General features: G+C 43.4%; 1 protein-coding gene across 2 annotated transcripts in view; it reads right to left on the minus strand.

Moving 5' to 3' along the window:
- kif26ab (kinesin family member 26Ab) overlaps positions 1 to 22,970 on the minus strand; it is a 154,247-nt gene that overhangs the window by 78,278 nt on the left and 52,999 nt on the right. For both annotated transcript variants that reach the window (XM_078407147.1, XM_078407148.1), the window contains exon 3: positions 982 to 1,491. In XM_078407147.1, the coding sequence (XP_078263273.1) occupies positions 982 to 1,491 (510 nt within the window). The remainder of the gene's footprint in view (positions 1 to 981; positions 1,492 to 22,970) is intronic.

Here is a 22,970-nt window from a genome sequence, read left to right on the forward strand (position 1 = left end):
AGGAGTGACTCTAATCTGCCCTAGCTTTGCCAGCTGTTTGGTATTAGAAAATGAACAATTGTTATGGAAATGCTAAGATACTCACATCAATAGGTTTTTAGTTTAGTTTAGTTTAGAGATACAGCATGGAAACAGGCCCTTTGCCCCTCGAGTCCACGCCAACCAGCGATTGCCCACTCACACTAGTTCTATGTTATCCCACTTTCACATCCACCCCCCTGCACACTAGGGGCAATGTACAGAGAGAGGGTCAATTAACCAACAAATCTGCACATTCTGGGGACGTGGGAGGAAACCGGAGCACGCGGAGGAAACCCACGCGGTCACAGGGAGAACGTGCAAACTCCAAACAGAGAGCACCTGAGGTCAGGATCAAACCCGGATCTCCGGCACTGTGAGTCAGCGGCTCTACCTGCTGTGCCACTGTGCCACCCTTCCATTTTGATCTGCAGGTGTTATTTGGGTCAGAATTAAACAAACAATAAAACGCAAGAAATTGCAGAGAATTTTGTATGCAACCCACATCAGCACGCAAATCAACCTCCCTTCCACTGAGTCCATCTACACCACGCTGCCTCGGCAAGGCCAACAGCACAATCAAGGACCAGTCTTACCCCAGTCACTCCCTCTTCTCCCCTCTCCTATTGGGCAAGAGGTTCAGAAGTGTGAAAAATCCAAATTCAGGGACAGTTTCTTCCCAGCTGTTATCAGGCAACTGAACCATCCTATCAACAACTAGAGAACGGTCCTGAGTTACCATCCACCTCATTGGAGGTCCTCGGACTACCTTTAATCGGACTTTATTGGACTTTATCTTGCACTCTAAGTTATTCCCTTTATCCTGTATCTGTACACTGGATGGCTTGATTGTAATCATGTGTAGTCTTTCCGCGGACTGGTTAGTACGCAACAACAAGTGTTTTGCTGCACCTTGGTGCACATGACAATAAACTAAACTAAACTGAAAAAAAAGTTACTCACCAAATAGTTATGAGGAAGAAAGTTGTTGACCCTGGAGATGCTCCACACACCCTCGAGGTACTGCTGTGCTTGTATGGTGACTGAGTTCAGAGCATTGCTCAGACCACCGGGACCAACAGTGACTTGAACACTGGACTTGGAAAGGCTGCCAGCACCCTGACACCAGCCTGGTCCGTTCCGTCTCTCTGCACCAGATATCACATTTCCAGATTTTACCGACTGCCTGCTCATTTGTCCTCTAACAAAGGGCCAATCTCTTTGCGATGACAGTGTGACCACATTTTGGGAAGCGTTGCCTGCAGGAACGGCATTGGTAGAGTGGGCTAGCTCAGGTATATCCTGACCAGGTACTTGGCCGAGATGATGGACCGTCTGAATAGCTTCCTTCTGCAGTTGATTCAGATGCGTCGCGCAAATCTCACACCTGCTATCGCCGCCATCATTTCGACCTCGTTTCGAAGTGTCGGCCACTTGAAGCTTGTCAAAAATAAATGCCGAAAAACCTGGCTCCTGGAAATGGAAAACAAACATCAGCTAACTTGGACAAATTGCAAATCATCCCTATTAGCTCCACAGTCACATTTCAGATGGTATTAAAACCTCTACAAATCTACGCATAGCTTTGCCTCACAGAACATAATTGGTTCATAAATCATAACCGTGTGCAAAAGTATAAAAATAATTATCAAAAACAAACTGACGCTAGATGCATACCTGATAACTACCCATCTACTTACACTAATAATTAGCTGTGCATTAAAGAGTTGAGTGTAACTGTGTGTTTAGCACTCAGGAGATAGTCTAGTTAGTGAGCCTTATTAATGAAACATTAATGTGTTGCAAAGGAGCTCTTTTGTTGTAAAATCTAATCAGAGGGAAAATAATCCTCCAAGCATCCTGAACAAGTTAATGTCTACTGATAAATTGCTGTGGTGTAACCCTTGTCCTTAGCAATGAATAATTCACCAGGTCCATTAACAAAAACCTTGGTGGGGGAATACACTCGAGTATCCTGGTGTGCCAGGGCAGAGTGACCAATGTTTCATGGCTCTGACCTAGACAGTTGTCACGTTGCCTGTGAACCTGCAAACTATCGGTCACAGTTCCTGAGTTCACAGCCACCCTCTGAAGTGTGAAAATGTTTCCACTGAGGAGATCATTCAAAGGCAAATGTCTCTTTTCTGCTGCCGGTTAATTTATTTTGTTCTTTTTTTCAAGCAATCCCTTTAAACTTGTTTCATGGATATTCAGTTTTCAGGGTCCCAAAGCCCAGTGCTGTCATTATTTCTCCACAGTGCCGAGATATTTCAGCTATCAGTGCAAAAAACACTCCAGAGTCGGCCCCCTGTGTGCAGCAGTGGATGCTTTGGAAAGGGATTAAATCCTGCACAATGCAAAGCTGTTACTGAAACTAATGCCACACATGGAAGCCGACCAAGTAAATGCTCTTATATCATGCCCCGTGACAATTACAGGTTACAGGGGGGATTGCTGGGACAGCTGAGAACATTTTCCACCATGCACAGGACACCAAAGGCAACAATTGAACATGAATAATCCACAACAGAAGATGCCTGAGCAGCCTACCCTTGTCCAAGCCTTCCTTTACCAAAGGTCACAGTGACGGCAGGAGTTTCATTTAATGGTTCAATGGTACTTTATTGTCACATGTGCCGAGGTACAGTGAAATTCATTTTTGTATACAGTTCAGAACAAGTATCGCTATACATAAGCACTTATATACTCATAGATAAGCATCTCAGATACAATGCAAGTGTATAGCAGTGAAGATAGACACAAAGTGCGGCAGTAACTCAGCAGGTCAGGCAACATCTCTGGAGAAAATGGATAGGTGACGTTTCGGGTTGAGACCCTTCTTCAGTCTGATGAAGGGTCTCGACCCGAAACATCACTTATTTATTTTCTCCAGAGATGCTGCCTGATCCGTTGAGTCACTCCAGCATTTTATGACTCTCTTCGGTTCAAACCAGCATCTACAGTTCGTTCCTACGCAAGTGTACAGCAGTAGTATACTGATACCATACAAGTGTATAGCAGTAGTACACTGATACCATACAAGTGTACAGCAGTAGTACACTGATACCATACAAGTGTACAGCAGTAGTACACTGATACCATACAAGTGTACAGCAGTAGTACACTGATACCATACAAGTGTATAGTAGTAGTACACTGATACCATACGTGTATAGCAGTAGTACACTGATACTATACAAGTGTATAGCAGTAGTACACTGATACCATACAAGTGTATAGCAGTAGTACACTGATACCATACAAGTGTATAGTAGTAGTACACTGATACAATACGTGTATAGCAGTAGTACACTGATACTATACAAGTGTATAGCAGTAGTACACTGATACCATACAAGTGTATAGCAGTAGTACACTGATACCATACAAGTGTACAGCAGTAGTACACTGATACTATACAAGTGTATAGTAGTAGTACACTGACACAGTATACAGAGTCGCCAGATTTTAGCACCATTCAAAGTTACAAATATTATGATTGACAAAGATGGTGCCTGGACCTGAAGCCTAAGCTATAGAGAGAGGTTGAGCGGGCTATGACTTTATTCCTAGGAGTGCAGAAGGATGAGGGATGATCTTGTAGAGGAGTATAAGAGCATGAGAGGAATAGATAGGGTGAGTGCACAGAGACTTTTACCCGGAGAAAGGGAATCAAGAACCAGAGGACATAAGTTTATGGTGAGACGGGAAAGATTTAATAGAAACTTTTTCACCTAGCGGGTGAAGGATATTTGTAAGGAGCGGCCAGAGGAGGTAGATGAGGAGGTGCGATCACAATATTTAAAATACATTTCGACAGGTAGACGGATAGGAAAGGATTAAAGGGATATGGGCCAAATGTGAGCAGCTGAGACTAGTGAGATGGGACATCTTGTTCAGCGTGGACAAGTTGGGCAGAAGAGCCTGTTTCCATGCTGTATTACTTTAAATGTATTTAAAAAAATGAATAAAGTGATTAATACTGTGCAATTAGTTGAAGAAGTGTCATGCTCTGTAAGCTTATTGTCCCTCGTGTGTGTAGGATAGTGTTAGTGTGCGAGGATCGTTGGTCAGCGTGGACTCGGTGTGCCAAAGGGTCTGTTTCCACACTGTATGTCTAAACTAAACTAGACTCAAGTGGGCTGTTTCCTTACATTCTGTGCACATTGCGGAATGAACTTATGTGTGGCATTAATCGCATTGATCTGTATGCAATAAAAAGAATCTCACTGTAGCTTGGTGCATGTGATAATCGAGGAAACATTGAACATTGAATTCTTGCTGTGGGCAAATATGTGTTGATCTAAGCTGCTGAAGCCACAGAAGCATTGTAGTGAGCATCAGTGACCCAGAGCCAGGGAGTGAAAAACAGGCAAGGTTTATCTTCTCGATCAGTAGCTAGAGACATCTGCTGGAAACCAGAGCCAAGCCTTCAAAATCAATAGTTTGCTCACACACACACTGCATGAAGTCTGGCCACTTGGGTGTTCAGCTACTGAAAAAACATGCCAATCATCAGTCAGCAAGGCCAGACAAGAAAACAGGAGGATTCAAGCAACAAAGCTCAACTGTCTGAAAAAGGATCTCAACCCGAAACATCCCCTATACCTTTTCTCCAGAGGTGCTGCCTGACCCGCTGAGTTACTCCAGCATTATGTGTCCATCACAAAGTTCAACTCATCTTTGCCTCATCAAAAAAATAATAATAATGGGTGGCACGCAGCGGTAGAGTTACTGCTTTACAGTGCCAGAGTCCCGGGTTCAATCCTGACTACGGGTGCTGTGTGTATGGAGTTTGTAGGTTCTCCCTGTGACTGTGTGGGTTTTCTCCAGGAGCTCTGGTTTCCTCACACACTCCAAAGACATACAGGTTTGTAGGTTAATTGGCTTCTGTAAATTGTAACTATTGTGTAGTGTACGAAGTGATGGCTGGTCAGCATGGACTCGGTGGGCTGAAGGGCCTGTTTTTGCGCTGTATCTCTAAACTAAAATAATAGCATAAAAGGTCCCCATCCTAAAAGAAGAATTAGAACATTAAGTTTGCATTCCCAAATCTGTAATCAATTTGAAGCAAAAATTTTAAAAGGCATAAATAATTTTTGTTTCCATAATGTCCAGTCACCCATATGCTTAAATTTGCTTATTGCTGATATACTTTGTGTAAGATAATTTAGAATCAATTTTGAGTTCCATTATATAAAATTAATGTCCATCACATTTGCTGACAACTGATTGCTGCTGATTCTTGCAACCTAGATGTTTTTTTCATTTATATTTGCATAACTTAATTTTCCACATTTTTGCAGAAGTTACACCCTGTCAACATTTGCTCTTTAGGCTCGATCATTTTGAATATCACTTTGAGCAGATATTCATAAATCCTCTTTGTAGAAAGGAACTGCAGATGCTCGTTTATGCCGAAGATAGACTCAAAGTGCTGGAGTAACTCAATGGGTCAGGCGGAATATCTGGAGGACATGGATAAGTGACATTTTGGGTCGGGATCCTTCAGACTGAAAGTAGAGAGGAGGGAACTGGAGGTCAGAAAAGGCCAGAACAAAGCAGAACGGCAACACCTCGAAACATCATCCATCCTTTTTCTCCACAGATGCTGCCTGACCCACTGAGATACTCCAGCACTTTGTGTCTACCTTCATAAATCCTCTTGCTGTTTGTAATCTCCATGGACTCTGCTCTCAGTGGTCAATTCAAGTCAATTTCATACATCTCCCACTGCCTCTGGGCAGTTTCCAACACTTTCCAATGCCTGAAAAATCTCCTCCTGTGCCATCCGTGACTTGCATTTTGTAGATTACAGCCACTCTTTGGCCCCTCAATCACTGCAATGTTCCTGCATCCAAATATTAACCATTCCCTTAATTTTACCTTTATATTTAAATCCCAAAATCAACCATCACTTTCTTCTGCACAGTCTATTCAGTCTGACCCATCCATAAAACGGGGCAGCATGATGGTACAGTGGTAGAGCTGCTGCCATGCAGCGCCAAAGACCCGAGTTCAATCCTGGCCTCGTGTGCTGTATGTGCGGAGATTGTACGTTCTCTCCATGACCTGCTTGGGTTTTTTTCCCGTTGCTCCCAGTTTCTTCCCAAACTCCCAAGACATACTGGTTTGGAGGCTAATTGGCTTGGTAAAATTGTCATTTGTCCCTAGTGTGTGGAGGATAGTGTTAGTGTATGGGGTGATTGCTGGTCTGGGTGGACTCAGTGGGACGAAGGGCCTGTTTCAATGCTGTAATTCTAAACTAAACTAAACTAAAACTTTTGGCTCTATCTAGCTTCCACTCCCTGAACTGCTCACTAAATCTAAATCAACCTGAAAGCAAAGATAACCAGTGTGGGAAGGTACTGAACATTCTGCAGAAGAGTCCCAACTCAAAATGTCACCTATTCCTTTTCTCCAGAGATGCTGCCTGACATGTTGAGTTACTCCAGCATTTTGTGTCTCTCTTCAGCAAAGATAACCTTCCAGCTTCCCTCCCTCCAAAACATCTCCTTAAACCCAAATCGAACCCGGGTCTCCTTCTTCCTTTAAAACTGGGAGAAAATCATAAACCTCTTCTCCATTAGGATGGAAACCAACCAAATGGTTCCCTCAACTACAATCTCTTTACGCATTTTTGATTCATCCACCTAAACCTTTCCTTCATTTAAATTTTGTGTTCTGGATTAAGCTTTGGACACTTTGAGGCATTTGTGTGCATTAACGTTAATGTTAATTTGCATACACAAAAGTTAATGCAAGCTCTTGGAGTTCCAGCTTGGATGAAAGACATTTGTACAGGTACATGGATAGGAGGGGTTTAAAGGGATATGGGCCAAAAGTCCTGTTTACATGCTGTATGACTCTATGACCTCATAACTAAATCATGCCGACATGCATAAAGCATTAAACAGGCTTGACCCAAGCCTAATGTTTCACCTGATATCATCTGAACCCATCACATATAGTTGGGTTCCATTGGGCTTGGGTCAGGTGAAGTCATAATGTCATACAACACGCTGACCAAGATGCCCCATCTACACCAGCCCCACCAGCCCACGTTTACCCCACATTTCCTTGATCACCTGGCTGGCTTTGATTTGTTTTTGTACCTTTTCATATCTCTAGTTTCCCTCTCCCCTGACTCTCAGTCTGAAGAAGGGTCTCAACCCGAAACATCACCTATTCCTTTTCTCCAGAGATGTTGCCTGACCCGCTGTGTTACTCCAGCACTTTGTGTCTATCTTCGGTATAAAGCAGTATCTGCAGTTCCTTCCAACACATTATGTTCTCTTTTCTTGGTCCATTTGTACAGTAAGTACAGCAAGTCCTCTCCTCTGCCAATGCCTCCAGCTCGGGTTGGCTATGGGAAAAGCATGTTTGCAGGGTGGGGTTTGGATGGTCTACGGGTGGGTCACTTTCAGTGTCAGAGTCCAGCAGACTTCAGCTGTGACCCAAATGGGTTGTCTCTGAGATACGTTTTGATGCTAAAAGTAACAACTACATTTCAAACTGTAGCCCTGACATGTTGGGACAAGATGTTCTTTGCCCTGTCTTCTGCTGCCTTTCTCAGAACTTCCTTCTCCTGTGCCTTCTCGCTGTGAACTAAACTCCCTTAAAGTTTCTCCCTCTTCGAAGGACATTAGAAACTGGTTTTAATGATCGGGTATGAAATGGCAGACGCACACACGCGCACACGCGCGCACACGCACACACGCACACACGCACACACGCACACACACACACACACACACATATCTGTACGTAGATTCCCGCAAACTAAAAACTGCAAAGGAAATATTGCTGAAGGTCTTATTTATTCTTTACAGGCCTGAGAAAATGCATGAACTCAGTATAATTACGGCGTTTGTAAAAGAAGTGCACACCTTCCATAAGGAGTTAGACTTACAAATCGAGAGAGGGTAAGAACATTGATCTGCTAACTGCAGGATGTCATCTCCTATGTACACTCGTGTGTATGTGACAAATAAATTTGACTTGACTTGACTTGAGATGAGAACTTCGTGTCTGTGAAAGCTCTTCAAGGAACAACAAAAATGTGGTGTGGCAGGAGTTGACAGGAAATACAGTAAAATCAAACTCACAGGTGCTACCGCAAAGCTAAAGAGGTTATTGTTGTAACACTCATCTATCAACCAAGAAAACATTATTTTCTTCCAAGTCCATTTCTTTTAAAAATCCAGTTTGTCATTTATATGGCACTTCCATTTTTATCTAGTTGAATAGGGGTATAGGAATAACGTCCAGGAATTTTGTCTAGCAATGTAATCCAGAAACGGATTCGTTTGGTTTACAATACAGGAGCTGTTGCCTTGTGGCATTAACAGAAAATGAAAAACACGAATCAATCAATAAATGGTAGAATTCAAGAAAACTCTCGTAACCTTTTGGCAAAATAATAAAAATATTCAACACAATTGATAGACATAAAATGCTGCAGTAACTTAGTGGGTCAGGCAGCATCTCTGGAGAAAAAAAGATGGGTGATGTTTAGGCTAAAGAGTCCCAACCTGAAACGTCACCCATCCTTTTTCTCCAGAGATGCTGCCTGAACAGCTGAGTTACTCCAGCACTTTGTGTCCTTTTCTGATGAGCTGGACCAGGCTTTAAGGTAAGATACAGGCAGCAGTTCACAGAGGTGAGATGCTTCCGACCATTGAACTCTCACGTCTGGAGCTAGCGTGGGATGGACAAGAGTTATCTTGGTCATGAATAGGATGAATAAGCAGCAACGGAGCTGAGGCAAGGAAAAGCTGGTCGATGTATGGAGATAGAAATATTTCAAACCCTTACTGACCGACATGAGATTAGAAAAACTTGTTTTGATTTAGAAAAAAATTCTTTGAGATACGTCCTGGTGTTTGATTACTTTGGTTGATAACAGCTTCACATTAACTGAAAACTTCCAGTGTGGCTCCACAGGGTTCAATAGAAAGCCGCTCAAAGGACCCAGGAAACTAATTTTGTTGTCATTTAAAATCCACGTCCTTATCTGATGCAGTCCTTCCACTGTTGTATGAATTTCCCTCTTGCTCACATCAAATGCGAGAAACCACATCACAAGCTTTGCATCCGACCCTTTATTTTGCTTAGTCCATTATACCGGGAGCCTGTCTCGATTCAAAATGATCAATTTGTCTATTATAAAGAGAAACACAACAAAAAATATCCACTTTAAAATCTGCACAACCGCATTAGTTATTTATGAGATCATAGGAATTGTAAGTTCATAGAAGGCATTGTACATTTGTTGTTTGTGAAGGGGTTTCTGTCACACAGTAGCTCCGGCAACGTCGACATTTTGTAAGTGATGAGAGAGTTTAAAAATTAAAATTTAAAACTACATAAAAGATTAACCATTTTATTTTGCTGATCGGTGCCAGAAAATCTTGTTCCAGAGGGAACACCTAAGAAGCCTGTTAGATGACACTCCTATGAGCTATCCAGTGATATTACACAACACTAAAGGCACCATATAATTAGAAATTATCGTTGCTGTTATTTACTTTGGTGCTCTAAAGGGGAGCTATCAATTGTTTTTTATTGTGTAGGAAGGAACGAAGGAAGCTGTTTTACACAGAAGATAGACACAAAGCACTGGAGTAACTTAGCGGGTCAGGCAGCATCTCCAGAGAACAGGAATAGGTGATGTTTCGGACCGAGACCCTTCTTCAGACTGAGAGTCAGGGGAGAGGAAAACTTAGAGGTATTAAAAGGTACAGAACAGATCAGAGCCGGCACCGATGACTCAGGAAAGGTGTAGCCCACAATGGTCCATTGTTGGCTGGTGAAGAGGTGATAATGAAGGGATACGAACAGTGAGACTGACAAAAGGACAAGGGTGAGAGAGGGAATGCAAGAGTTACTAATGTTAGTGGGTGGTTTTATTAACTGAACTTTACTGGACTAATATTACTTTACTATCTTACACTAAACTTGATACCCTTCATCCAGTATCTGTACATTGTGAACGGTTTGATTAGACTTTATGTTACACTTTAGAGACAATATACAATAGACAATAGACAATAGGTGCAGGAGTAGGCCATTCGGCCCTTCGAGCCAGCACCACCATTCAATGTGATCATGGCTGATCATTCTCAATCAGTACCCCGTTCCTGCCTTCTCCCTATACCCCCTGACTCTGCTATCCTTAAGAGCTCTATCTAGCTCTCTCTTGAATGCATTCAGAGAATTGGCCTCCACTGCCTTCTGAGGCAGAGAATTCCACAGATTCACAACTCTCTGACTGAAAAAGTTTTTCCTCGTCTCCATTCTAAATGGCCTACCCCTTATTCTTAAACTGTGGCCCCTGGTTCTGGACTCCCCCAACATTGGGATCATGTTTCCTGCCTCTAACGTGTCCGACCCCTTAATAATCTTATATGTTTCGATAAGATCCCCTCTCATCCTTCTAAATTCCAGTGTATACAAGCCTAGTCGCTCCAGTCTTTCAACATATGACAATCCCGCCATTCCGGGAATTAACCTAGTAAACCTCCGCTGCACGCCCTCAATAGCAAGAATATCCTTCCTCAAATTTGGAGACCAAAACTGCACACAGTACTACAGGTGCGGTCTCACTAGGGCCCTGTACAACTGCAGAAGGACCTCTTTGCTCCTATACTCAACTCCTCTTGTTATGAAGGCCAACATTCCATTGGCTTTCTTCACTGCCTGCTGTACCTGCATGCTTCCTTTCAGTGACTGGTGCACTCGGACACCCAGATCTCGTTGTACGTCCCCTTTTCCTAACTTGACACCATTCAGATAATAATTTGCCTTCCTATTCTTTCCACCAAAGTGGATAACCTCACACTTATCCACATTAAACTGCATCTGCCATGCATCCGCCCACTCACACAACCTGTCCAAGTCACCCTGCAACCTCATAGCATCTTCCTCACAGTTCACACTACCACCCAGCTTTGTATCATCTGCAAATGTGCTAATGGTACTTTTAATCCCTTCATCCAAGTCATTGGAGAGATGTAGCATGGATCTAGGCCCTTCGGTCCACTGAGTCTGCGCTGACCAAACATCACCCCATACACTAGCATTATCCTACACACTAGGGAACTTTTACAATTTACAGAATCATTTAACCTACAATCCTGTCTGTTTTGGAGTACAGGAGGAAACCAGAGCATCTGGCGAAAACCCATGTGGCCACAGGGAGAACATACAAAATCCGTACAAACAGGATCCATGGTCAGGATTGAATCTGGGTCTCTGGTGCTGTAAGGCAGCAACTCTATTGCTGCGCCACTGTGCTACCCTTAAATTAATTTGCTGACTGGAAAGCAGGCAATAAAAAAGATTTTAACCGTAGCTCGGTAGTCGTGATAATAATAAACTAAACTGAATTAAACACTGCTGGGAGCAGCCTGGCCATGTAAAGCAGAATTGTACAGATTCAAGCAAAATCAGTTCAACTGACACAGGGATCGTGGAATTCATTAGTGCAGTTAATCTGTGTGATCTTGAGGACAACAATATATCTGCCAGCATTTTATGCCTTGATTGCTTTTCAAAACCTCTTTCTGCAAAATGTACACAGTTGACACTGCACGTACTTCGAATCAGTCTCATCCATAATGCAACACTTAGTCAACTAATCTACCAACATTCAATTTCTACGCTCACAGAGTTAACAGGAAGGTGCCAGAAGGCCTTTTGGGACGATGTGGAACTTCATCCTGTAATGAGCTAAGACAAAAAGGAGAGATGGATTGGCTAACAATTCTACACCTCAATACACAGAGGATGTTTAACCAGGGCTATCTTTTCCCATTTGAAATTGTATGTGGGAAAACAGTCCCAGTCTACTTAAACACTCCTCGCACGACAAACTGGTCAAATGACAATAGACACAAAATTGCAGCGAATTGTGGGCACAGGTCAGACCATTACACAAACCAGCCTTCCCTTCCATTAACTCCATTTATTCCCCGTGCTGCCTCGGCAAGACTAGCAACATAATCAATGACGAGTTGCACACTGCCCACTCCCTCTTCTCCCCTCCCCCAATGGGCAAAAGGTATAGAAATATGAAAACGCCCACCTCCAGATTTAGGAACAGTTTCTTCCAAGCTTTTACCAGGCAACTGAATCATCCTGCCACAACAAGAGAGCAGTCCTGAACTACTAGCTACCTCATTGGTGACCCTCGAACTTTACTGACTTTACCTTGCAGTAAACATTATTCCCTTATCATGTATCTATACACTGTAAATGGTTGGATTATAATCATGTATTGCCTTTCCACTGACTGGTTAGCACACAACAAAAGCTTTTCACCTCGATACACTAAAGTAAACTGAATTGAACAAAGAGCTGGAGTAACTCAGTAGGTCAAGCAGCATCTCTGGAGAAAAGGAATAGGTGAGGTTTCTGGTCGAGACCCTTCTTCAGACTGAGAGTCCGGGGAGAGGGAAACTAGAGGTATGAAAAGGTTCAGAACAAATCAAGAGCCGGCACCAATCACCAAGGAAAGGTGGTGCCCACAATGGTCCATTGCAGGCTGTGGAAGAGGTGATAACGAAGGGATATATGGATGTGAACAGTGGAACCAGCAGGATGTCTAGGGTGGGGCAGGGGCGGAGAGAGTGGGAATGCAAGGGTTGCTAAATTAGAACTTGATGTTCCTACCGCTAGATTGTAAGCTGCCCAAGCAAAATAGACAATAGACAATAGACAATAGGTGCAGGAGTAGGCCATTCAGCCCTTCGAGCCAGCACCGCCATTCAATGCGATCATGGCTGATCACTCTCAATCAGTACCCCGTTCCTGCCTTCTCCCCATACCCCCTCACTCCGCTATCCTTAAGAGCTCTATCCAGCTCTCTCTTGAAAGCATCCAACGAACTGGCCTCCACTGTCTTCTGAGGCAGAGAATTCCACAACTTCACCACCCTCTGACTGAAAAAGTTCTTCCTCATCTCCGTTCTAAATGGCCTACCCCTTATTCTTAAACTGTGGCCCCTTGTTCTGGACTCCCCCAACATTGGGAACATGTTATCTGCCTCTAATTTGCGTGTGGCCTCATTCTGACAGTGGAGGATGTCCAGGACAGCAAGCTCAGTGTGGGAATGGGGAAGGGGCATTAAAATGTTTGGCAACCGAGAAATTGCATAGCCTAAGACGGATTGAGCGTAAGTGTCCAGCAAAATGATCGCCAAGACTACGGCCAGTGGTGACCTATAGTGTAAATGTTCACACATACGGCCATAAGAAGAGTGGCCAGTATGTGGAGTACCGAATAGCAGCTGGTACCAAGGAGAAAAAGTCAGCAATCTATCCCATTCCAAATCCTCTTGGGGACAGTCGTGACCATTGCAGCTGGCTCTTTTGTGCTAGCGATGTGACTTTTGGAGATTAATCAAAAAACGATTGATTTTTCTTAAGACAAATCAAATAGTCTGATAGAAATCCAATAAAGTCTAGTCTCAAATGTCCTTTGGATGCCCTAATGAATAACTATAATCTTTATGTTTACATGGAAATAAAGAAAAGTTAGTAGTCACAGTATCTGGGTCTTGAAACAAATAAATTCATCGCAGGACGCTGCATTATAAATCATAGTTTTGCTATCAAGGGGTGGTCTCCTCTGCAAATTATTTTTCCTTCAAGCGGTGTCCAGAATGAGAGATATAATAATCGATGGCGTTACACAGTAAACATTTGGACAGCGGTGATTTATTCTTGTGTGAAACCTGATGGCTGAATCAATGAGGAAAAAAAAGTGACTTCATGCATTCCAGTTTAATAAGTATAAATCACTGACCAGATTCAGCAGACATTTAAAAAAAAAATCTACATATTAAAATTGAGCCGATTCATGTTAGGATCAGAATTTCAAAGCCATTCATCAACAGTGCCAACTTCTATAAAATCTCGGTTGTGCCCTTGAATGCTCTTTGTGCAGTTATATCACCTCTATTCTGTGGAGCGTCAAAGAATAAAGGGAGAGAGTAGATTTTATTCATCACTGAGGTTATGCATGTCCTTCCAAAATTGGCCAAAATTCACAACCATTAAAAAGAAAATTCTTAATTGTTCATGAAAAGAGAATTCACCAGATGATGGAGAAAAAGAACAGGAAATTGTGATGAAGTGAATAGTCCTTTCAGAATTAATTTTAATGATGCAACTCAATGGCAACTCAAGAGTCAACCACATTTATTCACATGGTCCAGACCAAGTGAGAATGCAGAAGGTTCCCAACCCAAAACGTCACCTATCCATGTTCTCCAGAGATGCTGCCTGATCTGCTGAGTTACTCCAGCACTTTGTGTATTTATTTGTAAACCAGCACCTGCAGTTCCTTGAGACTCACGTTTCAGGTCAGGACCTTCCTGCAGACTGAAGAAAGGTTCCGACCCAAAGAATCAGCCACCTTTTTTCTCCAAGGATGCTGCCTGACCTGCTGAGTTATTCTAGGATTTTGTATCCATCTCTTCAGGTGCAAGACAGTTTGAGATGTTTCAATATGTTAAAGCTTCTCTACAAATTAATATTACTGTTGCTTACAGATTGGTGTCAAGTTATGAAGTTTCAGGCATTGGATTTGTTAAGAACCATATTCATTTATTTTTTAGAAAAAGAATAGCTACTTAATGGTAACCTTTGCAACAAAGTCCATCAATTTCCTTGCTTTAACAGTCCAGAAACTGAAAAAGGGTGGCACAGTAGCACAGTGGTAGAGTTGCTGCCTTACAGCACCAGAGACCTGGGTTCGATCCTGACCTCGGGTGCAGACTAAAAATGCTGGAGTAACTCAGCAGGTGAGGCAGCATCTTGGGAGAGAAGGAATGGGTGATGTTTCGAGTCGAGACCCTTATCATATCATATCATCATATCATATCATATATATACAGCCGGAAACAGGCCTTTTCGGCCCTCCAAGTCCGTGCCGCCCAGCGATCCCCGTACATTAACACTATCCTACACCCACTAGGGACAATTTTTCACATTTACCCAGCCAATTAACCTACATACCTGTACGTCTTTGGAGTGTGGGAGGAAACCGAAGATCTCGGAGAAAACCCACGCAGGTCACGGGGAGAACGTACAAACTCCTTACAGTGCAGCACCCGTAGTCAGGATCGAACCTGAGTCTCCGGCGCTACATTCGCTGTAAAGCAGCAACTCTACCGCTGCGCTACCGTGCCGCTTTCTTCAGACTGATGTCAGGGGAGGGGGTGGGACAAAGATAGGATGTAGTAGGAGACAGGAAGACTAGTGGGAGAACTGGGAAGGGGAGGGGAAAGAGAGGGACAGAGGATCTATCTGAAGTTAGAGAAGTCAATGCTCATACCGCTGGGGTGTAAACTGCCCTAGCGAAATATGAGATGCTGTTCCTCCAATTTGCGCTGGGCCTCACAATGACAATGGAGGAGGCCCATGACAGAAAGGCCAGATTGGAAGTGGGAGGGGGAGTTAAAGTGCTGAGCCACCGGGGGATCAGGTTGGTTAAGGCGGACTGAGCGAAGGTGTTGAGCAAAACGATCGCCGAGCCTGCGTTTGGTCTCGCCGATGTAGTGAAGTTGACATCTGGAACAGCGGATACAATAGATGAGGTTGGAGGAGGTGCAAGTGAACCTCTGCCTCACCTGGAAAGATTGTTTGGGTCCTTGGATGGAGTCGAGGGGGGAGGTAAAGGGACAGGTGTTGCATTTCCTGCGGTTACAGGGGAAAGTACCTGGGGAGGGGAGGGGATGGTTTGGGTGGAAAGGGACGAGTGGACCAGGGAGTTATGGAGGGAATGGTCTCTGCGGAAAGCTGAAAGGGGTGGAGATGGGAAGATGTGGCCAGTGGTGGGATTCCGTTGGAGGTGGCGAAAATGTTGGAGGATAATTTGTTGTATACGATGGCTGATGGGGTGGAATCACTCCATTCTCCTCACCCGACTTGAAACCTCCCTTAACATCACCGGCACAGCCCTATCCTGGTTCAAATCTTACCTCTCTGACAGACACCAGTTCATCTCCATTAACAACTGTAAATCCCCCACCGCTCCCCTCCCCCAAGGTGTCCCCCAAGGCTCAGTCCTTGGCCCCCTCCTCTTCATCCTCTACCTGTTCCCCCTTGGTCAATTAATCCGCCGTCATGGTCTCAACTTCCACTGCTTCGCCGATGATATCCAGCTCCTCATCTCCACCAAGTCAATCTCCCCCACCACACACTCTACACTGACAAACTGCATCACTGAAATAAAATCTTGGCTTCAATCAAATTTCCTCAAACTCAATTGCAACAAATCTGAAATCATCATCATTGGTCCAAAAACGCTCACCAAATCCACCCAAAACTTCATCCTCAACATTGATGGTCTCCCAGTATCCACCTCACCTCACATCCGGAATCTTGGAATCATCTTTGATCAAGCCCTCTCCTTCGACAAACACATCAAACACATCACAAAGACATCCTTCTTCCACCTCAAAAACATTGTCCGTCTCCGTCCATCCCCCTCCTCCACAGCTGCAGAAACCCTCATCCACGCCTTCATCACCTCCCGTCTGGACTACTGCAACAGCCTCCTCTATGGCGCACCCTCAAAAATCATCAGTAAACTTCAATACATTCAAAACTCCGCTGCCCGTCTACTCACCCACACCCCGATCCGTGACCATATCACCCCCGTCCTTTATAAACTCCACTGGCTCCCCATCCCCCAGAGAATCCAGTACAAAATCCTCCTCATAACCTACAAAGCCCTCCATAACCTGGCCCCATCCTACCTGACCGACCTCCTCCACAGGCACACTCCCACCTGCACCCTCCGCTCTGCTGCTGCCAATCTCCTATCCCCCCACATCCGGACCAAACTCAGATCCTGGGGGGACAGGGCTTTCTCCATCGCTGCTCCCACCCTATGGAACTCACTACCCCAAAACGTTAGAGACTCCTCCACACTCACCACATTCAAAACTTCGCTGAAGTCTCACCTGTTCAGTACTGCCTTCAACCACTGAAGGTCACCTCACCTTGTCTCCTTTCTCTGTTCGTTTATTTATTTACTTATTTATCTATTTATTAATTTCCCTATGTTCTCTAAATCTCTGTAAAGCGTCTTTGAGTATATGAAAAGCGCTATATAAATAAAATACATTATTATTATTATTATTAAGGTGAGGACAAAGGGGACTAACCTTGTTACGAATGGGGAGAGAGGGAGCAAGAGCGGAGCTGCGGGATATAGAGGAGACCCTAGTGAGAGCCTCATCTATAATGGAAGAGGGGAACCCCCAATTGATCTGTCTGTGCAGAGTTTGCCCGATCTCCCTATGACCATATGGGTTTTCTCTGGGTGCTCCAGTTTCCCACTACATTCTAAGGGACGTGCGGGTTTGCAGGTTAATTGGCCGCTGTAAATTGGCCGGAGTGTGTCGGGAGTGGTTGAGAAAGTGGAATAACGCAGAACTAGTTTGAATGGATGATCAATGGTTGGCGTGTACTCGGTGGGCTGAAGGGCCTGTTTCCATGCTGTAATTCTAAATTAAATCTAACAAGTGGTTCAGCTCAACATTTGCACAGTGGATCACTGGCCTATATTCATTGACCGTTAAGGAACATTTGAGATTCTTTCACTGGTAAATCAATTCCAACAACATCAGAATAGTATTCCATAAAACATGAGACAAATACACCTGTGTACATGGGCTTTCTGGAAAGGTTTTAACGTTCTTGGGTTATATTCCATTAACTGTGAATTGCCAAAAGCATCTATTCATCACCAAGCAATCATTCTGTTATCACTTCCACCTACACACTGTTGATCCTGGCAGCCTTGCACACTGCTTCACTCATGGTGTCTCTTCACTGATTGTAGATGTTAGACTTTAGAGATATTGCGCGGAAACAGGCCCTTCAGCCCACCAAGTCCATGCTGACCAGCGATCACCCCCTAGGTTTGCATCTGCATTTCTTCATTTTTACATTTAAACTGAAACCATCTGCCTGAATGTGATCCATACCCCTCATTCCTTTCACTTTCATATGCCTGCCTAAATCAGCTTTGGAATGAATTGTTCTTTAGGATACCATGGGTAATAGAAAAAAGAACACCAGGCCCTTTGGCCCACGATGTCTGTGTTGAACATGATGCCAAGACCCTCTCTTATCTACCGGCACATAACCCATATCCCTCCATTCCCTGCATATCCAAAAGCCTCTTAATGCCACTATCAAATGCCACTAAATGCACTAATCTGAAATTATATTTTGTTCGATACAATTGCTGCCTATAATCTCTGAATAAAATCTGTTCCATAGAAAGTATTCACCAATTAAGTTTCAAAAAGTAGCAGCATGTTATCTGTGTACTTTGTGTTTATAATAGTGGGAAAAACAATTTGCTTTCTTTGTAAAAAGCTGGCCGCACTTTCAACACTTTCCACGTTCTTATGCAGTATTGTACTTCCTTCTCCTTCCTTTGAAGCTGTAGATGATCAAATAAATGTTGCACTTCAGTGAAAGGCCCAAATGGCATTGAAGTCCAGTTGTAATTAAACAACAACCATTAAGTCTACTTCAAAGCAGTTTAGCTTTGAAGAACAAATCTAACCACCTACTTTAAAAGGTTATCTACTTTGCAGGCAAATCAAAAAAAACCTTTCTGCTTTTCTAAGAGTGCCCTCGCTTTTCCCACTTTTTTTGAAGCAATTCATAGATATTTTAACATGATTTATTTATGAAGCAAGAATGTGCTCTCCTACCTTTAGAGGGGCGATGAGGATGGATTTCTTTAGTCAGAAGGTAGTGAAATGGTGGCATTCATTGCGGAGCGGAGATTGACAGATTCTTGATTGGCACGGGTGTCAGGGGTAATGGGGAGAAGGCAGGAGAATGGGGTTGAGAGAAAAAGGTAGATCAGCCATGATTCAATACTGCACTCGATGGGCTGAATGGCCTAATTCTGTTCCTTTGACTTATGAACGTATTGAGTGGCAGCACCCTTGTCTCATGAACTAATGTTATCGGGTCAAGCTATGTGGTGATCAACAAAGCGCATCAAGGTATTTACGTCCTTAGGCATCTGAGAAGATTTGAATGTCCACAAGGATTCTCTCAAACTTCTACAGATGCACTATAGGCAGTATTCTGACGGGATGCATCTCAGCCTAGTTTAGCAACTGCTCTGCTCTTGACCGCCTGAACCTGCAGAGAGTGATGAACACAGCCCAGTCCATCACAGGCCCGTCACCTCATTCCATCCTCATGATGTGTTGCTTCAGGAAGGCTGGAAGTATCGTCAAGGATGCCTGGCACCCTGGCTGTTCCCTTTACTTGTTTCTACCTTCTGGGAGAAGATACAGGAGCTTGAAAGCCAATGCATTAGACTTAAGACAGCTTCTTCCCTAGTGCTCCCCACTCCTGAACCAATCACCCCTTTCACACCCTCTTCCCAGAAGTGCTGCCACAGACTCTTACTCTTAATTCTATCTCATTCAGTTATTCCATTCAGGACGTTCCGACCTAAAACATCAACTATTCATTTTCTCCAGAGATGCTGCCTGACCCCCTGAGTTACTCCAACATTTTGTGTCTATCTTCACTTATTCCATTATTGTCCTTTAATATCCTTTTGCACCACTTTCCAACAATTGCAATCTTGCACCATTCTGCTGTTTTACACTCATCATTGTATTTATTGTTGTATTTATCATTAATGACCACTGTTTACTCTGTGAGCTTCACGTGAACATGGAATTTCATTTTGGCCGTGGTATAGATGATAATAAATGAATCGGAATCAGAAATGCCCTTCCAGAGGCAGAAGGGGTGCTGTCTCAAGAAGAGATAACTGTTAGCCAAAATGCCAAATGAACGCCCATTCATTATTGTCGAGACAAGGAGATGCTTGTTTACAAAGAAAAACACAAAGTGCAGGGGTAACCCAGCAGGTCAGGCAGCATCCCTGGAGAACATGGATAGGTGACGTTTCAAGTCGGGACCCTTCTTCAGACTGATCAATCTGAAGAACGGTCCTGACCCACAATGTTCTCCTGAGATGCTGCCTGACCTGCTGAGTTACTCCAGCACTTTGTGTCTACCAGTGTTAATGCATTCATTTGTGAAACTTAGTGGTGTTCACAATTATCTTTAAACAAAACCAAGCATCCTTGCCACTCATGTGGCCTCCTGGGGTGATATCCCTTCCCCTGTTTGAGGGGTCTCACCACCGGACTTTGCCCCTCAATGTCCAGCAGTGGAAGGACCCCTAGACGGTTGTCCTCCCCCACAGAGCCTCAGCATTGGCTGCACCAAGTTTCAGTGCATCCCTCGATAAGAACTCCTGCAGTCTCAAATGGGCCAGTTGACAACATTCGCTAAGGCATCTCGCTCTGCTGGGAGACCAACAAGCTTTGAGCAAACGAAAGAGTTCTTTCATCAAGTTGATGATCTTCCAGCAGCAAGATTGTGGTTTGAATCAACCTCTAACCTGGAATTAAATGTAGCTCCACCAAGCCACAGCCAAAAAATAAGAGAGGAAGTCCAAACACAATTTAAATTTACATTTACATTTGGTTGGTTACAGCCAAAAGAACATTTTATAGCAGCACCAATCAACCAGAACCTGTGAGGCTCTAATAAAAAGGAACTGCAGAAACTGATTTTAACAAAGATAAGACACAAAACGCTGGAGTAACTCAATGGGTCAGGCAGCATCCCTACAGAAAATGGAAAGGAACATCACCTATCCTTGTTCTCCAGACATGCTGCCTGACCCACTGAGTTACCCCAGCATTTTACGTCTATCTGTTTGTCTTTGTTTGCAATGGCCAAGAAAACAACCAACACCTCTCCTTCCTTAGAAGGCTTAGAAAGTTTGGAAGGTCCCCAAAAACTCTCACCATCTTCTACAGATGCACTGTAGAAAGCATTTTAAAGGGATGCATCATAGCATGGTTTGGGAACAGCTCCATCCAAGACAGCAAGGAATCACAGAGAATTGCGGACGCAGCCCAGACCGTCACACAAACCAACCTCCCTTCTATTGACTCCATTTACACTTTGCACTGTCTTGGCAAGGCCACCAGCAAAATCAAGGACGATTCTAAACCCAGTCACTCCCTCTTCTCCCCTCTCCCATCAGGCAAAAGGTACAAAAATGTGAAAATGCACACCTCCAGATTTAGGGATAGTTTATTCCTAGCTGTTATCAGGCAACTAAACCATGCTAACTAACAACAACTAGAGAGCGGTCCTCACCTTCCATCTACCTTGTTGGCAACCCTCAAGTCTACCTTCAATCGGACTTTACTGGACTTTATCTTGCACTAAACGTTATTCCCTTTATCTGTGGATGGCTCAATTGTAGTCAAGCATAGTCTTTCCATGCACCAAAAAAGCTTTTCATTGTACTTCAGTACACATGACAATAAACCAAACTCTAAACTAATTGGACAATCAAGAAAGAAATGCAGCTGCATTGTTCTATAAGTAGCCTTCCTGCTCTGCACAGTAGAAGCTGCCATGGTGATGGTGACTGCACAATTACAAGGAGAGGATACTCAAAGGGCTCATTTCAATTCAATTCAAAATATACATAGCACTCCTATTTTGATGTAAATGGATCAAGGCCGAGGTCGGTTTAACCATCGTACAAATATAGCTCTCAGGTTCAACTGGATGCATCAATTAAACTATCACAATTGAGCAAAACACCCAGAATTAATGAAAGAACAAAGGCCAGGAAATGTCTTACTCCCAGTTGTAGACTTTACTTTAGAGGCACAGCGCAGATATAGGCCCTTTGGCCCACCGAGTCCACACCAACCAACTATCGCCCCATACACTAGCACTATCCGACGCACTAGGGACAATTTACAGTTAACCTACAAACCTGCACGTCGTTGTAGTGTAGGAGAAAACCAGGGCGCCCAGAGAAAACCCACGCAGTCACAAGAGAGAATGTACAAAAGCCATACAGACAGCACGTGTAGTCCTGATCGAACCCGGATCTCTGGTGCTGTATGGCAGCAACTCTAACGCTGTGCCACCATGCTGTCCAGAGTGTATCTCAGTGGGTCAGGCAGAGTTTCTGGAGAACATGAATAGGTGATGTTACGGATCAGGACCTTGAAGAAGGGTTTCAACCTCAAACGTCACCTATTCTATTTCTCCAGAGGTGCTGCCTGACCCGTTGAGTTACACCAGCACTTTGTGTCTATCCTCGGTACAAACCAGCATCTGCAGTTTTTTCCTACACATTCTGTGAATTGATTATATTTGGGATTTTGATCGGATCTTTCCGCAAACAATTCTGTTGAAACTTTATGAACCAGAAATGCTCTTCGTAGAAAGTGTCTGTTCTGCTGAATATTTTTAAGATTTTCTCTTTTTATGAGTGCACGTTAAAATCTAATTTATGGAGATTTGTAACAGCTTCTCCTTCTTATAACAGAATTATTTAGAAAATTTATGAACTGCCTCTATCTCTTTATCTAGTCCTGACATTGTGCAATTTATGAGACGTAATGTTGCATATGCTTTTATATCTCCTGATTAAAACAAAAACATTTCGGAATAATATAGATGCCATTACCAAAAAAACCTAATATATCATCTGCACTCTGAAATTTGTTTCATGTAGGCAAAGCTGGTTTATGGTCCAGAACTTCAATTTCCAAATATATATATATTTTTTTTTTACGAGGGTCATTTAATGGAAGAGAACCATTTTCAATGGATCTTCACCACTCTTCAACAAAATCATTTAAATTTTTTAAACTCTAAATGCAGCTTTTGCAGTAAGGAGATGCATTGTACCTTCTGTACACTACTTCATAGTTTGCATGCGAGAATATGATGACAAAGAATAAATAGTCAATGAAAATCAAAAACCAGCAGATGCTGCAAATCTGAAATTAAAATAGACAACGCTGGAAAAACATAGTTTGTCAGGCAGCATTAATTAAA

This window comes from Rhinoraja longicauda, chromosome 10 (assembly GCF_053455715.1).
Source record: "Rhinoraja longicauda isolate Sanriku21f chromosome 10, sRhiLon1.1, whole genome shotgun sequence".
In the NCBI taxonomy this organism is placed as follows: Eukaryota; Metazoa; Chordata; class Chondrichthyes; order Rajiformes; family Arhynchobatidae; genus Rhinoraja; species Rhinoraja longicauda.